General features: G+C 44.5%; 1 protein-coding gene across 1 annotated transcript; it reads left to right on the forward strand.

Annotated features, from left to right (window-relative positions):
• Positions 1-556: 556 nt before the first annotated feature.
• LOC121008095 (arylamine N-acetyltransferase, pineal gland isozyme NAT-10-like) lies at positions 557-1,639 on the forward strand. The gene has a single exon (XM_040440438.1). It carries the CDS (start codon positions 568-570, stop codon positions 1,354-1,356), a length of 789 nt encoding a protein of 262 aa, XP_040296372.1. The 5' UTR covers positions 557-567; the 3' UTR covers positions 1,357-1,639.
• Positions 1,640-20,511: the final 18,872 nt, after the last annotated feature.

A 20,511-nucleotide genomic window follows, 5' to 3' on the forward strand; every position in this document is an offset into this window, starting at 1 on the left:
TTCTTGTACATAGGAGCAGTATTATAGTAGATATATTCTTGTACATAGGAGCAGTATTATAGTAGTTATATTCTTGTACATAGGAGCAGTATTATAGTAGTTATATTCTTGTACATAGGAGACGGTATTATAGCAGTTATATTCTTGTACATAGGAGCAGTATTATAGTAGATATATTCTTGTACATAGGAGCAGTATTATACTAGTTATAGTCTTGTACATAGGAGCAGTATTATAGTAGTTATATTCTTGTACATAGGAGCAGTATTATAGTAGTTATATTCCTGTACATAGGAGCAGTATTATAGTAGTTATATTCTTGTACATAGGAGGCAGTATTATAGTAGTTATATTCTTGTACATAGTAGGCAGTATTATATTAGTTATAGTCTTGTACATAGGAGCAGTATTATAGTAGTTATATTCTTGTACAGAGGAGCAGTATTATAGTAGTTATATTCTTATCCATTCTTTCATGTAGGAATGTTTGACTGAAGGTAGCATTTACTGTGCTGGAAATTGTAATAAATCTTGGAATATATTGTCTTGCAGGTTACCTGGCAGACAATGGACGTGAAGGCCTACCTCCAGAGGGTGAATTTGACAGATACTGCACCTCCTTCCCTCTCTGCATTATGTGAATTACACCGTCACCATGTACACTCTGTGCCTGTGGAAGGTCTCAGCATACATAGCGGGGAAAAAATTATCTTGGATATTCCATGGATATATAATAAAATAGTTGTTAGGAGACGAGGTGGTTTCTGTTATGAGAACAATGGTCTTTTTTTATGGGTTCTGCAACAACTGGGCTACAAAACACAGGTGCTGTCATCCAGAGCGAGGAGCCCAATATTTGGCACTTTTGGTCCACCCTTTGACCATATGATATTGATGGTAGAAGTACAAGGAAGGAGATGGCTTTGTGATGTTGGTTATGGTGAAGGTATTGTTGAGCCATTTCCACTGGAGGATGGATGGGAAGAGGAGCAGGACAGCGGTGTGTATCGGTTACGGGTAGAAGGAGATGAGTGGTATATGGAGAAGAAGGATGGTGGCTGGAGAAGTCTCTTCAAGTTTACCCTCGAGGAGAGGACATTAGAGGATTTTCGGGATATGTGTGAATATCACCAGACGTCACAAAGGGCTTTATTTGTCCGAAAATCCCTGTGCACCCTACTGCTTCCTCGTGCAAGACTGACGTACATGGGGCATCGGCTGATTAGCACGGAATACACCAAGGGAGGGGGAAGTGTGAAGACCACCCAAGAACTCAATGAAGAGGAGATTCCAGCTGTACTCAGAGATAAATTTGGGATTGTCCTTAGTAGGAAACTTATACCAAAAGATGACTAACCACCATCATTTTATGCATATCGGGAATGCAATTTCAGATCAGAAAGCTGGCAGCCCCATCATTTATCAACTAAAACCACACCTGTCCCTGTCATCACAAACCTCTGTCCAGTAGGACTATCTTCAACTAGGTCAACTTCAACAACCTGAATACCCAAGGATTTAGAAACCTGCAGTTTCAGATTGTGCTGACATTTTCTGCTGCGAGAGGGGAGACAGAGCTGTTTGATTCATCTTTTTTAAACAAAGAAACTCTTACTGCCACGTAGGAAAATGTTAAACTTCACCAATATTTATGTACGAAAATAAAATGGATTGACATACAGTTTGTAAGTGCTATGACTCCTGTCAATCTTTCCAGAAATAGTTAATGCCTATTACAGTTCAGACAGGGCTAATGTGGGTGACTTTTATCCTCCGTATTACAGCCGTGATTCCAAGGCTGGCTGCAGGTTTCATCACCTGAACATACAGAATCTTAGAGATATATGATGCGTTAAAGTGAATCTGTCACCGGAAACCTCCCTATCAATGTAGAAAGGGAGGGGCTGGCCACAGAAAGGAGCGGAGCTTGGGTGCAACAAGAGCAATGGTGACGCCCTTGTTGCACCAAAAGCTAACTCAGGAACGGAGCCTCCAATCCACAAAAGAAAAGCAGTGTATCCGGTGAACCACAGCTAAGCGTCTTTGAAAATAGTTGGATGGGGAGGTCACTGGTAACAGATTTCTTTTAAATGCAGCTCATTAATATCTTAAAAGGGTTTTCCAGTAATAATTATATTTTATGTAAAGCCCACAGCCTGTCTCCGGAAAAGAAGATTCATACTTACCTGCTCCATGCTGCTCCTGTCCTTTGCTGTCTCCATATTCCTGTCCCTGCACTGTTTACACCCGGCTTGGCATGGTCAAAAGCACCGCTCCAGCGATGACATGTTGCTTGTGGCCACATCGCCATTGAAGGCAGTCATTGGCTGGGGTGGTGTATGTGACCATGCACCACCGGATGTATACAACACGGGGATCGGAAGATAGAGTCAGCGGAGGACAGGAGCAGCATGGAGCTCATAAGTATGAATCTTTAGGCTGGGGGCATTACAAATAATCTAATTATTACTGGAAAACCCCTTTAAGGACCAGGACTGTTTTTGTTTTCACATTTTAGTTTTGCCTCCTCACAGTTCCACAACTTTTTCCATATGAGGTCTTATGTTTTGCAGGGCCAGTTGCATTTTTTAATGGCACCGTTTAACTTGTAATAGCTTGTACTGGAAAACAGGGAAAATGAATTATTTGCCGAGTGCAGTTCAGAAAACAATTTCACCAAGGTTTTTGGGGTTTTGCTATTCTCGTGTTCACTATGCGTTAGACATGACGGCCTTATTCTGCTGATTAGTACAATTACGGTGTTTCCAAATTTGTTTAGTTTTTGTTTTACGATTACATTTTTTTCCTCCCTACCTTCCAAAAGCCACAACTTTTTAAATTTTTTGAACACATCGCCATAAGAGGGCTTATTTTTTTTGAGGGACAAGTTGTATTTTTAATGGCACCATTTCATTTACCATATCTTGTATTGGAAAATTGGTGAAATAGAAAACATTTTTTATTTTTTTTTGCTATTCCGGCGTTCACTATGCACTAAAAGTATGCCATATGCCGATCGGCACTACGCTAAGAGTAGTATGGCGGTGCACGTGTTCTAGGGCAGGCATCCCGTGTAGATAGCAGGAAAGGAGGACCGGCACTCGCTGTTAGTATATAGAATTGCTCTGTTTATTGCCGCAAATCAGTGACACGTTTCGGCACACGATGTGCCTTTCTCAAACTGTGAACATACACAATCTTTATCCCATTTAAATAGCCCGCCAAATGAGCTGGTGATGAAGCCATGTTACCATGACAACAAAAAAACAAGGAAAAAAGAGCACACATGATCACTCAAGTGTCTGTCACATGATATAAAGTCCATTGAAAATAATCCAACTCTATGATTCAGTTTCAATTCCGCTGTAGAAAAATAAAAAATATTATTATAATGACATGATTATGAACAATTATAAAAAATTGTTTAATGCATAATCACGATTAAGTCCTCTGGGCTCCAGTGTCTGGAGTCGATGAATCCAATAAGCCTCCCTCTTGAGCAAAAGTTTATTTTCCCCACGCCTCCACAACGGCACTTCCTGGAGGGTACCCACGTAGGAAAACAACGGAGACCAACGTATAAAAGCCCCCTCCCCTTTACCTTCGCCAGTTGTTTTCCTGTCCGTCAAAAGGCAGGTGGGGATCGATGGTGCGTAGAGCCTTTGGTAAGTTATCCCGGTTTTTCCGGAGGGCTCCTGCAGGGGGAAGGATCCCGGAGCATTGTTATGTTGCTCCTCCTTCCCCTATGGCGTTAGTCTGGTGTGTGCTCGCTGCCACAGGCTCCCCGCTATAGTAGAGGGCCATGTGTCGGGTATCGGCTCTCCTATAAAAAGTTTTTTTCCTTGGATATCCAAAATTCTGACTCTCCACCCTCATGTTTTTTTAGGGGAGGGAGAGCCTAAGATCATCTGGAGAACCGTCACAGAAGAAAAATCTGCCACAAAAAAATCTTTGCCCAAAATTTATAAATAGAGTGGTATCCGAGGAATCTCCGTCTATTGTGGATAGTCTGAGATCATTAATTAAGCAAGAGATTGGAGCAGCTATCGACGCAAGACTAGCGGTAGTCTCTCCTAAGCCATCCACCTCCAGAATGGTTCCTTCTGTGACTGAAGAACAGGGATCCGATCTGGATGAACAAGAGGCTTCCTCAGATACGGATTCTAGTGTATATAAGGGCTCCTCAGGTCACCCTGTGTGTTTCATTGAAGAGAATCAGAGCTTACTTAAGAACATCAGGGCAACAATAAATTTGGAAGAATCAAAAGAACCTTTGACCGTCCAGGATCAGATGTGCCTAGCACTAGGGGAGAAAAAGAAACTGGTCTTCCTGGTTCACTCCAACATTCAAAATTTAATCTTGAATGAATGGAAGGATCCAGAAAAAAGACAGGCAGCATCTAGAATGTTCAAAACGAAGTATCCCTTTGCTGAGGAGGATTCCAGCTCTTGGGATAAAGGTCCAAGAGTAGATGCGCCAGTTGCTAAAATTTCTAAAAAGTCTGCATTACATTTTGAAGATTTGGGAATCCTTAAGGATCCGATGGATAAAAAGTGCGAATCCCTGCTTAAGAAGTCTTGGGAATCTTCTATGGCTACATTACGTCTTGGAATCTCAGCTACTTATACTGCAAGAACTCTATCATTATGGCTGACTCAATTAGAAGAGCACATTCAGTCGGACACTCCAAGAGAGGACATTCTAGCTTCCATCCTGGTCCCAAAACAAGCTTCCAGCTTCCTGGCGGATGCTTCAGCAGATGTCGTGAAATTATCTGCAAAGACCGCAGTTTTATCAAATGCCTCCCATAGGGCAATTTGGTCAAGATCATGGAATGCAGATGCGGCATCAAAAAATAGACTTTGTGCCATTCCTTGTGAAGGGGATTGTTTATTTGGGAAGACCCTGGACGATATCCTAGAAAAAGCCTCCGATAGGAAAAAGGGCTTCCCTACCAAATCGAGATTCTTCCATCAGAGACGTAATTTTCGCCCCCAAAGATGTCCTGCATTTGATCAGAAAAAGAAGAATCAGGGATCCTCATGGCAATCATCGAGAAACAAGAATAGCGGATTCCTCTTCTCGGTTAAGTCCTCCCGTCCAAATACCACACAATGACGCCAGAAGTCCAGTCGAGGGAAGATTAAAAAAATTCAACCAGGCCTGGGTACAAATTCATGCATCACCTTGGGTGCTGTCTGTAATAACATCAGTATACAGGCTGGAGCTATCAAAGTTCCTCCAGACAGGTACCTGGAAAATTCAAGATTAAAAAAGGAGAAACAAGAAGCTCTAGAATCACAGATAGCACTTCTACTTCAGAAAAAGGCAATAGTCCAAGTTCCTGCAGAGGAAGAAAAAAGGGGCTCTTATTCTCCAATCTTTTTAGTAAAGAAACCAGACGAGCCATTCCGATTGATAATAAATCTAAAAAATGTAAAAAAAATCGTAAGATACAAGAAGTTCAAGATGGAAACAGTCAGGTCCACAATCAACCTAATATCCAAAGATTGGGTAATGGCAACAATAGATCTCTCTGATGCTTATTACCATGTTCCAATCCATCGACATTACCAGAAATATTTAAGAATGGCAGTCTGGATTTTGGGGGAGGATCAGTCATTTCCAATTCCAGGTACTTCCCTTCGGCCTATCCTCTGCTCCAAGGGTATTTACAAAGGTTATGGCAGAAATTTCAAGCTTCTTCCATCTGTCAGAGATAGTCCTGATTAAATACCTGGACGACTTGTTGGTCGCAGCCCTGACGGCAGAATCTGTTCTCTTGCAGATACAGACTGTAGTCCAGACATTGTCAAATTTAGGATGGATCATCAATATGAAAAAGTCAGACCTGATTCCCGATTATCGGAAAATATTCCTAGGTGTACTTCTAGATTCTCATCTAATGTCCTCCTTTCTTCCGGAAAGAAAACAGGAAATCCTAATCCAAAGAGTAGCAAGGTTTCAACGTTTATGCAAGACCTCTATAAGAGAGATCATGATGATTCTGGGTATCATGACTTCCACAATATCATCAGTGAAATGGGACCAGGCTCCCACAAGAATGCTACAGTCCTGGGACCGAAAACAAATATCCTTTAAACAAGAAATTGGAGAATCTTTTCCATGTAAAGCACTCTCTTTTCTGGTGGCTCAAAAAAGAGAACCTTTCCAGAGGCGTGGAATGGCGGCAGTCGGAACAACTAGTGGTCACAACAGATGCAAGCGGCCAGGGCTGGGGAACTCCCCTGAACGGCAAGACAGGTCAAGGTCTATGGCAGAAAAGCCCTATCCGGCCCTCTTCCAACATGCGAGAGCTTCAGGCAGTCTGGCAAGCACTAACATTTTTCACTCCATTCCTGGTCCAGAGTCATGTGAAAATACTTTCCGACAACTTGACCACGGTTGCTTACATGAACAAACAGGGGGGAACAAGAAGTCGTCTCCTCTCGGCAGTGGCAGAAAAGATATTTGTTTGGGCCGAAGCAAACCTAAGATCTCTGAAGGCGGTCCATATAAAGGGGAAAGAAAATCATCTAGCGGACTTCCTGATCAGAGAAAGCTCCAGGAGAATGGAGCTTGAACCAGACAGTATTCGACTAGATTTCGGCAAGATGGGGGATGCTGGAAATCGACTTGTTTACTTCACGAAAAAACAAGAAAGTCATCAGGTTTTATTCCCTCTCTTACAAAGACAGACCTCTGCAAGTGGATGCTTTAGCACACAGGTGGCCGAAGGGTCTCCTGTACGCCTTCCCACCCTAGATAAGTCCTAGATAATACTATACTAATAGCTCCGTATTGGGCCAGAAGGGTGTGGTTCCTGGTTCTCAAGTCCCTGGCAGGGGAGAATTATTGGATCCTTCCCCTTCTTCCGAATCTGCTACTCCAGGGTCCGGTCACCCATCCCAGCATCCCTCAGCTCCACCTGACAACCTGGAAACTGAGCGTAACATCTTGAGAAAGAAGGGATTCTCCGAAAAGGTAATAAATACTTAATGCACAGCAGGAAACCAGTTACTTCAAAAATATATCTAAGATCCTGGAAAGCCTTCCTGGCCTTCTCTAAGACTTCCTGGGATCCGTTCAGGCCCCCAGACCTGGGACTAGTTCTAGATTTTCTCCAATCAAGACTTGACCGAGGTCTTAGAATAAACACCTTAAAGATACAAGTGTCAGCGTTAAAGGGAATCTGTCACCTGGTTTGAGCATATTAAGGTGTTACTACTGCCATGTACAATAAAATACCTTATTTCTTGCTGTAGTCTTCATTTTTTTGTTTCATGGTTTTATTAGCGATAAAATCCACTTTTTATGTTATGCAAATGAGTGTCCAAGGTGCCCAGAGGGGCGTTATTATCCTTCTCTGGAGCCCAGGAACTCCCCCGTACAGTGCCCAGCCCGCCTTCTTTTAAAGCCCAAGCACGCCTCTTCCAGCATAAGTAACTGCCCACACCCAAAATCTTTGGCGCTGCCCCCCTCCGCTATGTGAAATCTTATGCAGGCGCAGTACCACGGACTGCCTGCGCGATGTAAAAGCTCCTGAGGGCAATAGCTTTAAATTTGTCACTGGGCTCGGCGCATGCCCAGTGACACATTTGAAGCTGTTGCTCCCGTTTACCTTACTGGCGAAGGTAAACGGGAGGGGGCTTTTATACGCTGGTCTCCGTTGTTTTCCTGTCCCTGAAGAGGTTTGTAGCCTTCAGGAAGTGCTGTTGTGGAGGCTAAGGGAAAATCGAATTACTGGTAAGAGTAATTTTCATCTTTCTATCTCCACCTCGGCGTGGATCATCCGTTTGTGGCATCGACTAATTCCATTCTCTCTCCACCAGCGATTCTCCTTGAGAAGGTACTGACACCGCTCACTGCACCTTCCTATTTGTAAGATACCTCCCCATTTTCTTGGCGAGATTAAATCATTACATATTGATGCAGACTGCATTCTTGTCACTTGTTTGCAGCCTTTATATATCTATCACGCATGACAAAGGGATCTATGCAGTCGAACAGCTATTAGCACAGAGTACATATAACAACATGGAAAGAGATCTTTTTCTTTCACTCCTATACATTTTACCAACAGCGATGTGGAACCGCGATGGGTTCGCACGTCGCACCACCGTACGCAAATTGCTATATGGCCCACTTCGAGTGTGAATTCATATACTCTAATGAATTGTATCAACGACATTGCATTTTTTTGCAACGTTTTATAGATGATATCTTTAGCGTACGTCCGAACCCTTCTGGAATTTACCTCTTACATTAATTCCATCTGGTCAGAACTCCAGTTCACTGTTCTCTATGACTTACAAAGTATTTCCTTTTTGGACACATGGGTAATAAAAGGGACAGATGGTCATCATGTCCAGACGGATCTATATGTGAAGGATACAGACAGGAACAGTCTACTCACATTTGCGAGCAACCATCCTATTTCAGAAAATAAATCCCTCCCTTACTCCCAATATCAGAGGGTAAAGCGAATAGTCAGTGATAAAGAGAGCTGTGAGGTCAGATTAGGAGAAATGACTAAAACATTTTTGGCTAGAGGTTATCCAAAACATTTATTGGAAGAACAGAAAAAGAAGATCGATGAGAAACAGGTGGAGAAGACCCCTAAAAAACAGGTATTGCCTTTATTGTGAAATACCATCCTTGAATAAACAAGATCAGGGCTGTCATTTAGAAGCATTGGAACGTTGCAGCCCGCTCTTATCTACAAGTGGAGGAATTTCAAAAAGCACCCATGATCTGTTACAAAAGAGCAAATAATATTAGGGATAAGATCATTAGAGATGATATTGGGAGTAATAGTGGGCTCTCCAGACAAAGCACGCTTTCGGCTCCAAGACGAGGAACTTTTCCTTGTCTAAGTTGCATACACTGCTCCAGTGCTATAAGAGGGACACATCTCACTCACCCACATACAGGGAGAAAGGATACCTATACGCGGTACATTTACATGCAATAGGTCAATTCATCATATACTTCCGTGTGGGGGAGACATCCACTAGAATGAAGGACAGGTTCTCCAAATACAAGTCCGCCATAAGAAAAGGAAATTTGATGTTGCCCGTTCCATATCACTTTCATCTGCAGAAACCTACAATTGCGCGATTACGCTTCCAGATCAGAGATAGTGATTCACAGCCACGCCGAGGTGGAGATAGAAATCAGCTTTTGCTCAAGAGGGAGGCTTATTGGATTCATCGACTCCAGACACTGGAGCCCAGAGGACTTAATCGTGATTATGCATTAAAAAATTTTTTTTTTTAATTGTTTATAATCATGTTATTATAATAATTTATATTTTTCTACAGCGGAATTAAAAACTGAATCATAGAGTTGGATTATTTTCAATAGACTTTATAATCATGTGACAGACACTTGAGTGATCATGTGTGCTCTTTTTTCTTTGTTTATTTTGTTGTCATGGTAACATGACGTCATCACCGGGTCCATTTGGCGGGCTATTTAACCACCTCCCGACCGCCTAACGCACAGATGCGTCCGGAAGGTGGTTGATTCATTCCTCCTGGACGCATCCGTGCGTCATCTCGCGAGATGCGAGATTTCCTGTGAACGCGCGCACACAGGCGCGCGCGCGCTCACAGGAACGGAAGGTAAGAGAGTGGATCTCCAGCCTGCCAGCGGCGATCGTTCACTGGCAGGCTGGAGATGTGTTTTTTTTAACCCCTAACAGGTATATTAGAATCTGCTATGATAACAGCGTCTAATATACCTGCTACCTGGTCCTCTGGTGGTCCCCTTTGTTTGGATCGACCACCAGAGGACACAGGTAGCTCAGTAATATGTTGCACCAAGCACCACTACACTACACTACACCCCCCCCCGTCACTTATTAACCCCTTATTCACCCCTGATCACCCCAGATCACCCCATATAGACTCCCTGATCACCCCCCTGTCATTGATCACCCCCCTGTCATTGATCACCCCCTGTAAGGCTCCATTCAGAGGTCCGTATGAATTTTACGGATCCACTGATAGATGGATCGGATCCGCAAAACACATACGGACGTCTGAATGGAGCCTTACAGAGGAGTGATCAATGACGGAGGTGATCACCCCATATAGACTCCCTGATCACCCCCCTGTCATTGATCACCCCCCTGTAAGGCTGCATTCAGATGTCCGTATGATTTTTACGGATCCACTGATACATGGATCGGATCCGCAAAACACATACGGACATCTGAATGGAGCCTTATAGGGGGGTGATCAATGACAGGGGGGTGATCAATGACAGGGGGGGGTGATCACCCCATATAGACTCCCTGATCACCCCCCTGTCATTGATCACCCCCTGTAAGGCTCCATTCAGACATTTTTTTGGCCCAAGTTAGCAGATTTTTTATTTTTTTTTCTTACAAAGTCTCATATTCCACTAACTTGTGTCAAAAAATAAAATCTCACATGAACTCACTATACCCCTCACGGAATCCAAATGCGTAAATTTTTTTAGACATTTATATTCCAGACTTCTTCTCACGCTTCAGGGCCCCTAGAATGCCAGGGCAGTATAACTACCCCACATGTGACCCCATTTTGGAAAGAAGACACCCCAAGGTATTCCGTGAGGGTCATGGCGAGTTCCTAGAATTTTTTATTTTTTGTCACAAGTTAGTGGAAAATGATGATTTTTTTTTTTTTTTTTCTTACAAAGTCTCATATTCCACTAACTTGTGACAAAAAATAAAAACTTCCATGAACTCACTATGCCCATCAGCGAATACCTTGGGGTGTCTTCTTTCCAAAATGGGGTCACTTGTGGGGTAGTTATACTGCCCTGGCATTCTAGGGGCCCAAATGTGTGGTAAGGAGTTTGAAATCAAATTCTGTAAAAAATGACCAGTGAAATCCGAAAGGTGCTCTTTGGAATATGGGCCCCTTTGCCCACCTAGGCTGCAAAAAAGTGTCACACATCTGGTATCTCCGTATTCAGGAGAAGTTGGGGAATGTGTTTTAGGGTGTCATTTTACATATACCCATGCTGGGTGAGAGAAATATCTTGGCAAAAGACAACTTTTACCATTTTTTTATACAAAGTTGTCTTTTGCCAAGATATTTCTCTCACCCAGCATGGGTATATGTAAAATGACACCCCAAAACACATTCCCCAACTTCTCCTGAATACGGAGATACCAGATGTGTGACACTTTTTTGCAGCCTAGGTGGGCAAAGGGGCCCACATTCCAAAGAGCACCTTTCGGGTTTTTACAGAATTTGATTTCAAACTCCTTACCACACATTTGGGCACCTAGAATGCCAGGGCAGTATAACTACCCCACAAGTGACCCCATTTTGGAAAGAAGACATTCCAAGGTATTTCGTGATGGGCATAGTGAGTTCATGGAAGTTTTTATTTTTTGTCACAAGTTAGTGGAATATGAGACTTTGTAAGGAAAAAAAAAAAAAATCATCATTTTCCGCTAACTTGTGACAAAAAATAAAAAGTTCTATGAACTCACTATGCCCATCAGCGAATATCTTAGGGTGTCTACTTTCCGAAATGGGGTCATTTGTGGGGTGTTTGTACTGTCTGGGCATTGTAGAACCTCAGGAAACATGACAGGTGCTCAGAAAGTCAGAGCTGCTTCAAAAAGCGGAAATTCACATTTTTGTACCATAGTTTGTAAACGCTATAACTTTTACCCAAACCATTTTTTTTTTTACCCAAACATTTTTTTTTTTATCAAAGACATGTAGAACAATAAGTTTAGAGCAAAATTTATATATGGATCTCGTTTTTTTTTGCAAAATTTTACAACTGAAAGTGAAAAATGTCATTTTTTTGCAAAAAAAACGTTAAATTTCGATTAATAACAAAAAAAGTAAAAATGTCAGCAGCAATGAAATACCACCAAATGAAAGCTCTATTAGTGAGAAGAAAAGGAGGTAAAATTCATTTGGGTGGTAAGTTGCATGACCGAGCAATAAACGGTGAAAGTAGTGTAGGTCAGAAGTGTAAAAAGTGGCCTGGTCTTTCAGGGTGTTTAAGCCATGGGGGCTGAGGTGGTTAAATGGGATAAAGTTTGTGTATGTTCACAGTTGGAGACAGGCACATCGTGTGCCGAAACGAGTCACTGATTTGTGGCAATAAACAGAGCAATTCTATAGACCAACAGCGAGTGCCGGTCCTCCTTTCCTGCTATGCGCTAAAAGTAACATGACGTCCTTATTCTGGAGGTCAGTTCAATTACCGCAATACCAAATTTATAGTTTTAATTTTGTTTTACTACTTTTTAAAATAAAAATCTTTGAAAAAACAAAAAATGTCTTTTGACGCCCATAATTTTTTCATGTTTTCATCTGCAGAGCTGTGTGAGGGCTTGCTGTTTGTGGCGCGAGCTGAAGATCTGTACGGAGGGCACAAGCACATGGGTAGGACCGCACAGTGGAGGTGGTGCCCTAAAGACAAGGCGCTGCTCACCTCCTGCCGCTATGCTGGGCGCACAACGGCCAATTCAGCTTTGAAAACTTAATGTAGATCCTGCTGCTGCGCGCTGCCACTCTGGCCGAGGTGCGCGCTGGAGCTGTCAGTGGGGAAACCTCGATGTAGGAGATGAAGACACGGCTGTATGCTGCGCTGCAAGGATGAGGAGTTCCAGGATGGGATGCAGAATACTTTATTTAGTGTAAAAACAACACGTTTCAGGGTTGTACTTACCCCTTCGTCAGGTAACACCATAATATTTTTTGGGGGGGAACAAGTTGACCAACAAATGGCAAATCATTCACCGCACAGATAACATTTTTATATTTTAACACTTTGGACATTTTCAGATGCAGTAATACCAATTAAGTTTTTTTTTGCTTGTTAATTTTTATATGTAAAATTGAGAAAGGGGGTAATTTGAATTTAACCCTTTCCAGCAAAAGCCAGTTTGGACCAAATTTTTAATGTCACTGTATCTTGTAATGATTAAGGTCTCATGCACATGAACAGTAACGGCTGTTTTTTGTACCGCATAATGGATGCGGATCTATTCACTTCAATGGGTCTGCAATCCGGAAGGTCCGGTGCGGAACGGAGGTACGGAAACACACTCTGCAGTTTCTGTCCGTGCCTCTGCGCCACAAAAAAGCAGTGCATGCACTGCTTTTTTGCAGAACGGACCGTGGGATGCGGATTGCGGACCACATTCAAGTGAATCCGTCTGCGTGCGCCAGCCCTACGGTCCGTGCCCGTGCATTGTGAACTGCAATTTGCGGTCCGCAACACGGGACCGACCGGCTCATGGTCAGCGATTCTAAGATTGTTTTCTCGTGACACATCGTACTTCATGTTAGTGGTGAATTTGAGTTGATATGTTTTACTGTTATATATAAAAAGAAAATCAGGAATTTACAGAAAATGTGGAAAAATTTGCAATTCTGTCAATTTGAATTTCTCTGCTTTTAAGACCAATAGGGAGTCCTCACAAAATAGTTATTAATTAACATTCCCCATATGTCGGCATCATTTTGTAAATGTCCTTTTAATTTTTTTTGGGATGTTAGAAGGCTTAGAATTTTGGGGGGAAAAATTGAAATCTTCAAGAAAATTTTCAATACAGTTTTTTTTTTTTTTTACAAATTCAGTTCTGAGGGGATTACATGATAAAAAAAAACACCATAAATGACCCCATTATAGAAACAGACCTGCATAGTGAGGAGAGGTGAACTCCTGGAACATGTTTGGTTGGTCTTCATATGTCTATTTGCCATCTGTAATCATTATTATTACTGATGTATTCGAGATTACATGTTCCATTGGTTTCTATGTCTATTTGCCTATTGTAATCATCTTACATATGGATGCGGTGTAATTTGGATCACATGCTTGGTTGGTGCTCCCGTGTCTATTTATGTACTGCACTCATTTTACACGCTGGATCTTATGCTCAGTTTCTATTACCATGTCCATTTCTCTATCTCCTTAACCTTGTTATTTTCATTCAGTTGTAGACTTGGCCTGAGGAAGGTTCAGGACAGAGCGAAACGTTGCCCATTAATCCAGAATTATTATGGAAGTTCTATTCTTCTCTTGTGTAGCTTCACGTCTACCTTTCCTAAGTTGTTGCTCTTCTTCGTGTTAAGATCTCCAGATCATCTAACACTACGAAATGACAAATCTTCATTAGAAAAGGCGCCTGAACAATCCGATGAAATTTCACCATCTAAATCAGGTCAACTCAACTGGTGGATCGCTGTTGTCAGCCGTCAGGACTCCTACATGTTCTTCTTTCAACTGTCTGTGTCTTCAGGACAATACAATGGTGAAGCAGGGAGTCATCCGCTCCCCTGCTGTCCATAGTAGGGACATCATTCAGCACCACAGACATGCTCTGCTTTGTTCATCAGGGGAACGTGAGGTAGGTAAGTATTCAAACTGGAGGCACTTACAAGGGAATAACTCTGTGAGGGGGAGGATATCTATGGTCCATAACTATGTGGAGGTCCATCTTAGGGTGCATAACCTTGTCGGGTGGCATCACTGTGTGGGGAGCTATCTAAGGTGGCATAACTATGAGGGGATAATCACTGCATGTCTTGGGCCATCTAAAGGAGCATAACCCTAAGGGGGGAATCACTGTCTGTGTGTGTGTGTGTGTGTGTGTGTGTGTGTGTGTGGTTGGCCACCTAAGAGGACATTACTCTATGAGAGGGACATCACTCAGGGGAACACTTTAGGGGGGCATCATTTTATGTATAACATCACACATATGATGCACCATCTGATGTGTTTCGGTTGAAAGCACACCCTTAGTCGTAGCAAAGAGCCATGTGAGGAGGCATGATACTGTATGGCATGTAGGGCATTACTCTGTGTGGCAGGCCACTTAAGGAAACTTCATACTGTGTGGGGACACTTAAGGGGGCATCACTCTGTGAAGGAGCATTTAAGGGACCATCCTACTGTGAGGGGGCACTTAGTGGCATCATACTGCGAGGGGGAACTAAGGAGGCATCACACTGTGTCAGGGGCTTTAAAGGAGCCTCACACTGTGTGAGGGCACCAAGGAATCACCCTGCTGTGAGGGGGAACCATACTCTGTGGGTGGGAGTCCTAAGAAAACATTCTTACTAGCACTAAGGAGACACTATTACTGTGTGTTTGGCAAAAAGGGAATTAGAGGTGTGGCATAAGGTTAAAAAAACATTGCTGCCATGCTAAGCGCCACCGGTGTCGTCCATCTTTACATTTTTTAGACCTTCGGTCCTTCATCCTACATTAGACCTAGCTACGTGGACCTTTACAAAAAGTATTGTACTCCTGATCTAAATGGTGACAAAACTTGCCCATCTTTACTAAAAGATTTTTCCACTTGTCGATTTTGAAAAGTGACAAATACAGTAGCTCAAAAGCTGCAAGTTTTAACGCAATCGTGGAGTACGGCAAAATCTGCAACTTTATTAGGCCACAAAACTGGCGCCATCAGCTTTACAAATTCCTCCAGTTACGCTAAGCAGCAATAGATCGCTTAGGAGACGTCCACTGCTGCTCAACGTAATTTTTTTATAAAAGTGAACATGAGGTTCTTATTGCACATTTTAATAAAACTTATAGGCCTACTTTCCCCTTCATTGCCACCTCTTAAGGTGGGTTACGTGGTCTGGTGGCCTGGGAGTGTCATGCGGATCTACGGTGCTCCTGGTTTAGATTGTTAGGCCTGCAATAGTCAGGGGGTTCGGGCCCATCATGGGGGCATGCCCATAATGCGGTCACATGGCTTTAGCCTTAACCCCATATCTCTGTCTTCTAAAGATTGTTCATTGGTGCCCCATGATGATATTGTGGGGTGCTTGTTACCTTACCATGGGCCATGGTGTTCCAATCGCAGGCACTAACGGATTGGTACGTAAATGATCAAATGACTACTGCTTCATGTGGGACAAAAAGTAAAAGAATAAGTTTGAAGGGGTTTTCCCAGGAATGGTCATCAATATCAGATCAGCGGGGGTCCGACTCCAAGCACCCCTCCGATCAGCACATCGCAGTCCATTTGCTTTGCTCGGTGTTGCAGCCCAGGCCCATTCACTTGAATAGGAATGAACTGCACTTAGGCCATGGGACCATGAAGATGATGTCCCATGACCTAGGAAGAGGCCGTGGTTCTTACCGCAGAGCCATGGTCTCTTCAGAGAGCTGATCTTCGGGGACGCCGGGAGTTGGACCTCCGCTGATCTTATACTGATGACTAGGGATGAGCGAACTTGTGTTTCAAGTTCAGCGTACAATGTTGGGGGTATTTAAGAATTCCGTTATGGATTCCGCTACCTACCATGGACCATAACTTATGTTCAGTTTTAGCGGAATCCATAACGGAGTTCTCAGATAACCCGAACCTTGTACGCCGAATTTGAAACACAAGTTCGCTTATCCCTAAAGTTGACCTACAGTATCCTGAGGCTAGACCATCAATATCTGTGGCCTGGAATCCCTGTTTAATGTGAACCAGCCATCTGAATATAGGGCAAAGTGTGCCAAGGGCAAGACCTATAAATATAGCTTTCATGTAGCCTCATGATCATTATTGAAAAACCTATAGATTGTTTGGTTATGTGTATCATCTTATTGCAATGTTTTTGTCACATGCCGGAGGCCCAAGGCAGACCTCTGGGATGTGATGCAAACAGGACACAGGCAAAACACCACATGACCGTAAGCATGTTAGGCAATAGCACTGTGTCAAATGGGGAGAAACAGAACTGGATCGCACATCCACACGCTGTGCTTTGAACCTCGCTTCTCAGCGCAATATTCAGTGTACCGCCCCCTATACTGCCTGCTAATACAAGAGGCATTAGTGTACATTTTGATCAAAAGGCATAAGCCCACTCACCGCGTCAAGGTTATCTCTTTGAGTGGGACCTACTCTAAACTTGGTGCAGCACTGCTGGGCGACCTTAAAATTTATGCCTTTTGATCAAAATGTACACTAATGACTCTTGTATTAGCATGCAGTACAGGGGGCAGTACACTGAATATTGCGCTGAGAAGCAAGTTGTAATGGACCTGCTAGCTCTCAGTTGGAGTTCCTGAAAGCTCTGTTCAGATGGCGCACTATAGCGTGGTGGCCTGTGTTTCAGGTGGGCTTTTACACCTGTTCACATGCTGCGTGGCGGCCATTGTTGCTGTGGTGCTGTGCTGGTGGGGCCCAGTGCCGGGATGGCATTGCCAGGCAGCAGGGGTGCTGCTTGGCTGCTGGGTCACGCCGCCTGTTGGTGCGGTGCTGTGGCGCCGTGCAGTGGGCCGTGCCAAGTTTAGAGTAGGTCCCACTTAAAGAGGCAACCTTGACGAGGTGAGTGGGCTTATGCCTTTTGATCAAAATGTACACTAAAGCCAGTGAGCCCCATTATTCATAGAGCCCCTGGTGGTGGGGATGCACTGGGCCGAGAGCTCACTGGTCGCACCTCCAGGAAGGTGCCAGTACACTTGGGGACCTGCAGAGAACCACCCAGGTGCAAGCACCAGCGGAACAGACAACAGAACTGGAACCCAAGCAACCACAGGACATGGAACAGACGACAAGACAAACGGGAACCAGCACAGAAGCAGATGCCTGGACCCCAAGCTGAAGGGAAGCATGGCGGTCTCAGGCAAAGCTGCACACAGACTAGAGATCCTCCCTCCGCAGAACCCAGGGACCCCCTCTCACAAAGGCAGGACAAACACGGGATAGGAACAGAAGCAGAAAGGAACTACAGCAGTAGGCACTGCCAGGCAGGACATAGGACAGGAAGGATCGGAAGCAGTTAAGCACTGCCAGGCTATCAGACGCAGTTAGAGCACTGCTAGGCTAGACATGGGACAGACAAGGATAACATAAAAATCATACAGAACAGGCTAGGACATAACAACATCACAGAACAGGTAACAACAACAATGCATTACCAGGTGACACCACAAACAAGGGTAGATCGCAAAACCCTTGGGTCAGCAGCAAGGGGCTATACCCAGCAAGGCTCAAGAGACTGACCCCAAGCCCCACAGCTCACAGATAAAGCTGCATAATGAGGGCACCTGATAAGCCACACCCAGGAACAGACCAGGGGACGTTAACCCCATCAGAACCAAACAGGGAGGGGAGCCTGCATGAACAGGGAAGTGAACACACAGGCTGCAGTACTGGACGTTGCCCCTGGCAACCAGCATACACGAAGTCCACTGCAGCCAGAGCACAAACAACCCGTGACACAACAGAAATGCATCCATACTAAGGCCATGTTCACACACAAGGCCGCAGCCAGCACGCATCGCAGAACCAGCATACATAGGAACACCCACAGCCAGTACACAAAGCGCATGCAGCCAGCCTGCACGGCACCAGAGACATGAGCCACAGAGATGCAGACACAGGAATCCACAAACACAGGCCACAGTTCACACACTACACCGCAGCCAGCATGCACTCCCAGGCAGCCAGTACGCGAGAGGGCAGGCAGCCAGCCTACACGGCCACAACTGTCACAGTAAACCGCACAGTGACAGTTTTTACACTGGTCTGCCCCTATCTAGTTTCTGGCTCGCTCCCAACGCTCCACCTATTGCCCCAGGTGTACACAATGATCACAAGACTATAAAAGGTTTCCACTACCATCACCCTCAGTCGACGAATGGAGACTGTCTATGGAGGTAAGTTTTCTTATCTTCAGAGCTGCGTGCCTGGTTGTGTAATGTTCACTGCTGCTTTGATTTGCTGCTTGTAGAGGGTTGAAAGTAGGGATGAGCGAATCGACTTCGGATGAAACATCCGAAGTCGATACGCGTAAAACTTCACTTTTAGGGTCCATTCACACGTCCGTAGTGTATTGCGGATCCGCAACACACCCGGCCGGCACCCCTATAGAACTGCCTATTCTTGTCCCGTAAGTTTGGGACCGCGCTCCGGAAATGCAGATGCGGACAGCACACTGTCTGCTGTCCGCATCCATTCCTGCCCCATAGAGAATTAATGGGTCCGGACACATTCTACGGCCGTGTGAATGGACCCTAATACTGTACGGAGAAGGAGCTCTGTACAGTATTAGAATGTATTGGCTCCGATGAGCCGAAGTTATTGCTCCGCAAGACTTCGCGCAATAACTTCATAAATTAATTTTTACTGTAAAAAAACATTTCCCGAACTTAGGTTTGGTACAAAGGTACCACTCATCGGAGCCAATACATTCTAATACTGTATGGAGCTCCTGCTCCGTACAGTATTAGAGCGAAGTTTTATGCAAATCGACTACGGATGTTTCATCCGAAGTCGATACCTAGAGATAAAACCAATGCAGCAGGGGGCGCTCTTGGGGCGATAGATTTCTTTACTGGCGCTTCTGATACAGTGGTGGTGATTGCTCCGGTGATCTGGGCTGGAAGTGCCCAGGGGTGCATCGAGCCTTTTTGCTGCCTGAGGTGAAAACAGAAACTGCACCCCCCCCCCCCCCCCCCCCCTTCCCTTCAGCCCATGGCCCTTCGGCTGCCCCCCTCTTGCCGCTACCTGAGGCGATTGCCTCACCTGGCCTCATTGCTGCTGCACTCCTGGAAGTGCCATAGGGATCTCTGGTGCTGCCGCTTTTTGTTGGAGCTGAAGGCTTCAGCCCCAGTTAGGGGTGGAGGGTGCGCCCATGTTGATTTTACATTAAAGTGGCAATCCTCTAAAAAAGCTGCCATGAATGTGGCCATGTTTTTTAAATTTCAGAAAAAGAAGAAAAAACAGTAGGTGGCCCTGTACAGATCCATTTTAGGCTACTTTCACACTAGCGTTCGGGTGTTCGCTTGTGAGCTCCGTTTGAAGGGTCTCACAAGCGGCCCCGAACGCATCCGTCCAGCTACCTAATGCATTCTGAGTGGACGCGGATCCGCTCAGAATGCATCAGTCTGGCAGCGTTCAGCCTCCGCTCCGCTCAGCAAGCGGACACCTGAACGCTGCTTGCAGCGTTCGGGTGTCCGCCTGGTCGTGCGGAGGCAAACGGATCCGTCCAGACTTACAATGTAAGTCAATGGGGACGGATCCGTTTGAAGTTGACACAATATGGCTCAATTTTCAAACGGATCCGTCCCCCATTGACTTTTAATGTAAAGTCTGGACGGATCCGTCTGAAGCTACTTTCACACTTAGAATTTTTTCTACAATATAATGCAGACGGATCCGTACTGAACGGTAGTGTGAAAGTAGCCTTACTGAATAGCTCTCTGGCTATACCAAGTTTGTAAATACATGCAATTATAAAAGTGTTCAGATCCAGGTGCTGGTTTGGAAAATGTAGAATATTTTTCGTGGGCCAACCTCTTTATCCGCCTCCGGACCGCCGAACGCAGGGACGCGTCCTGGAGGCGGTTGATTCATTCCTCCTGGACGCATATACGCGTCCTCTCGCGAGACTTCCTGTGAACGCGCACGTTCACAGGATCGGAAGGTAAGCGAGTGGATCTCCAACCTGCCAGCGGCGATCGTTCGCTGGCATGCTGGAGATGCAATTTTTTTAACCCCTAACAGGTATATTAGACACTGT

Source organism: Bufo bufo, chromosome 7 (genome assembly GCF_905171765.1).
Source record: "Bufo bufo chromosome 7, aBufBuf1.1, whole genome shotgun sequence".
In the NCBI taxonomy this organism is placed as follows: Eukaryota; Metazoa; Chordata; class Amphibia; order Anura; family Bufonidae; genus Bufo; species Bufo bufo.

Coding starts and splice junctions, on each gene's coding strand:
- LOC121008095 (XM_040440438.1), top strand. CDS start 568: ATGGACGTGAAGGCCTACCTCCAGAGGGTGAATTTGACAGATACTGCA.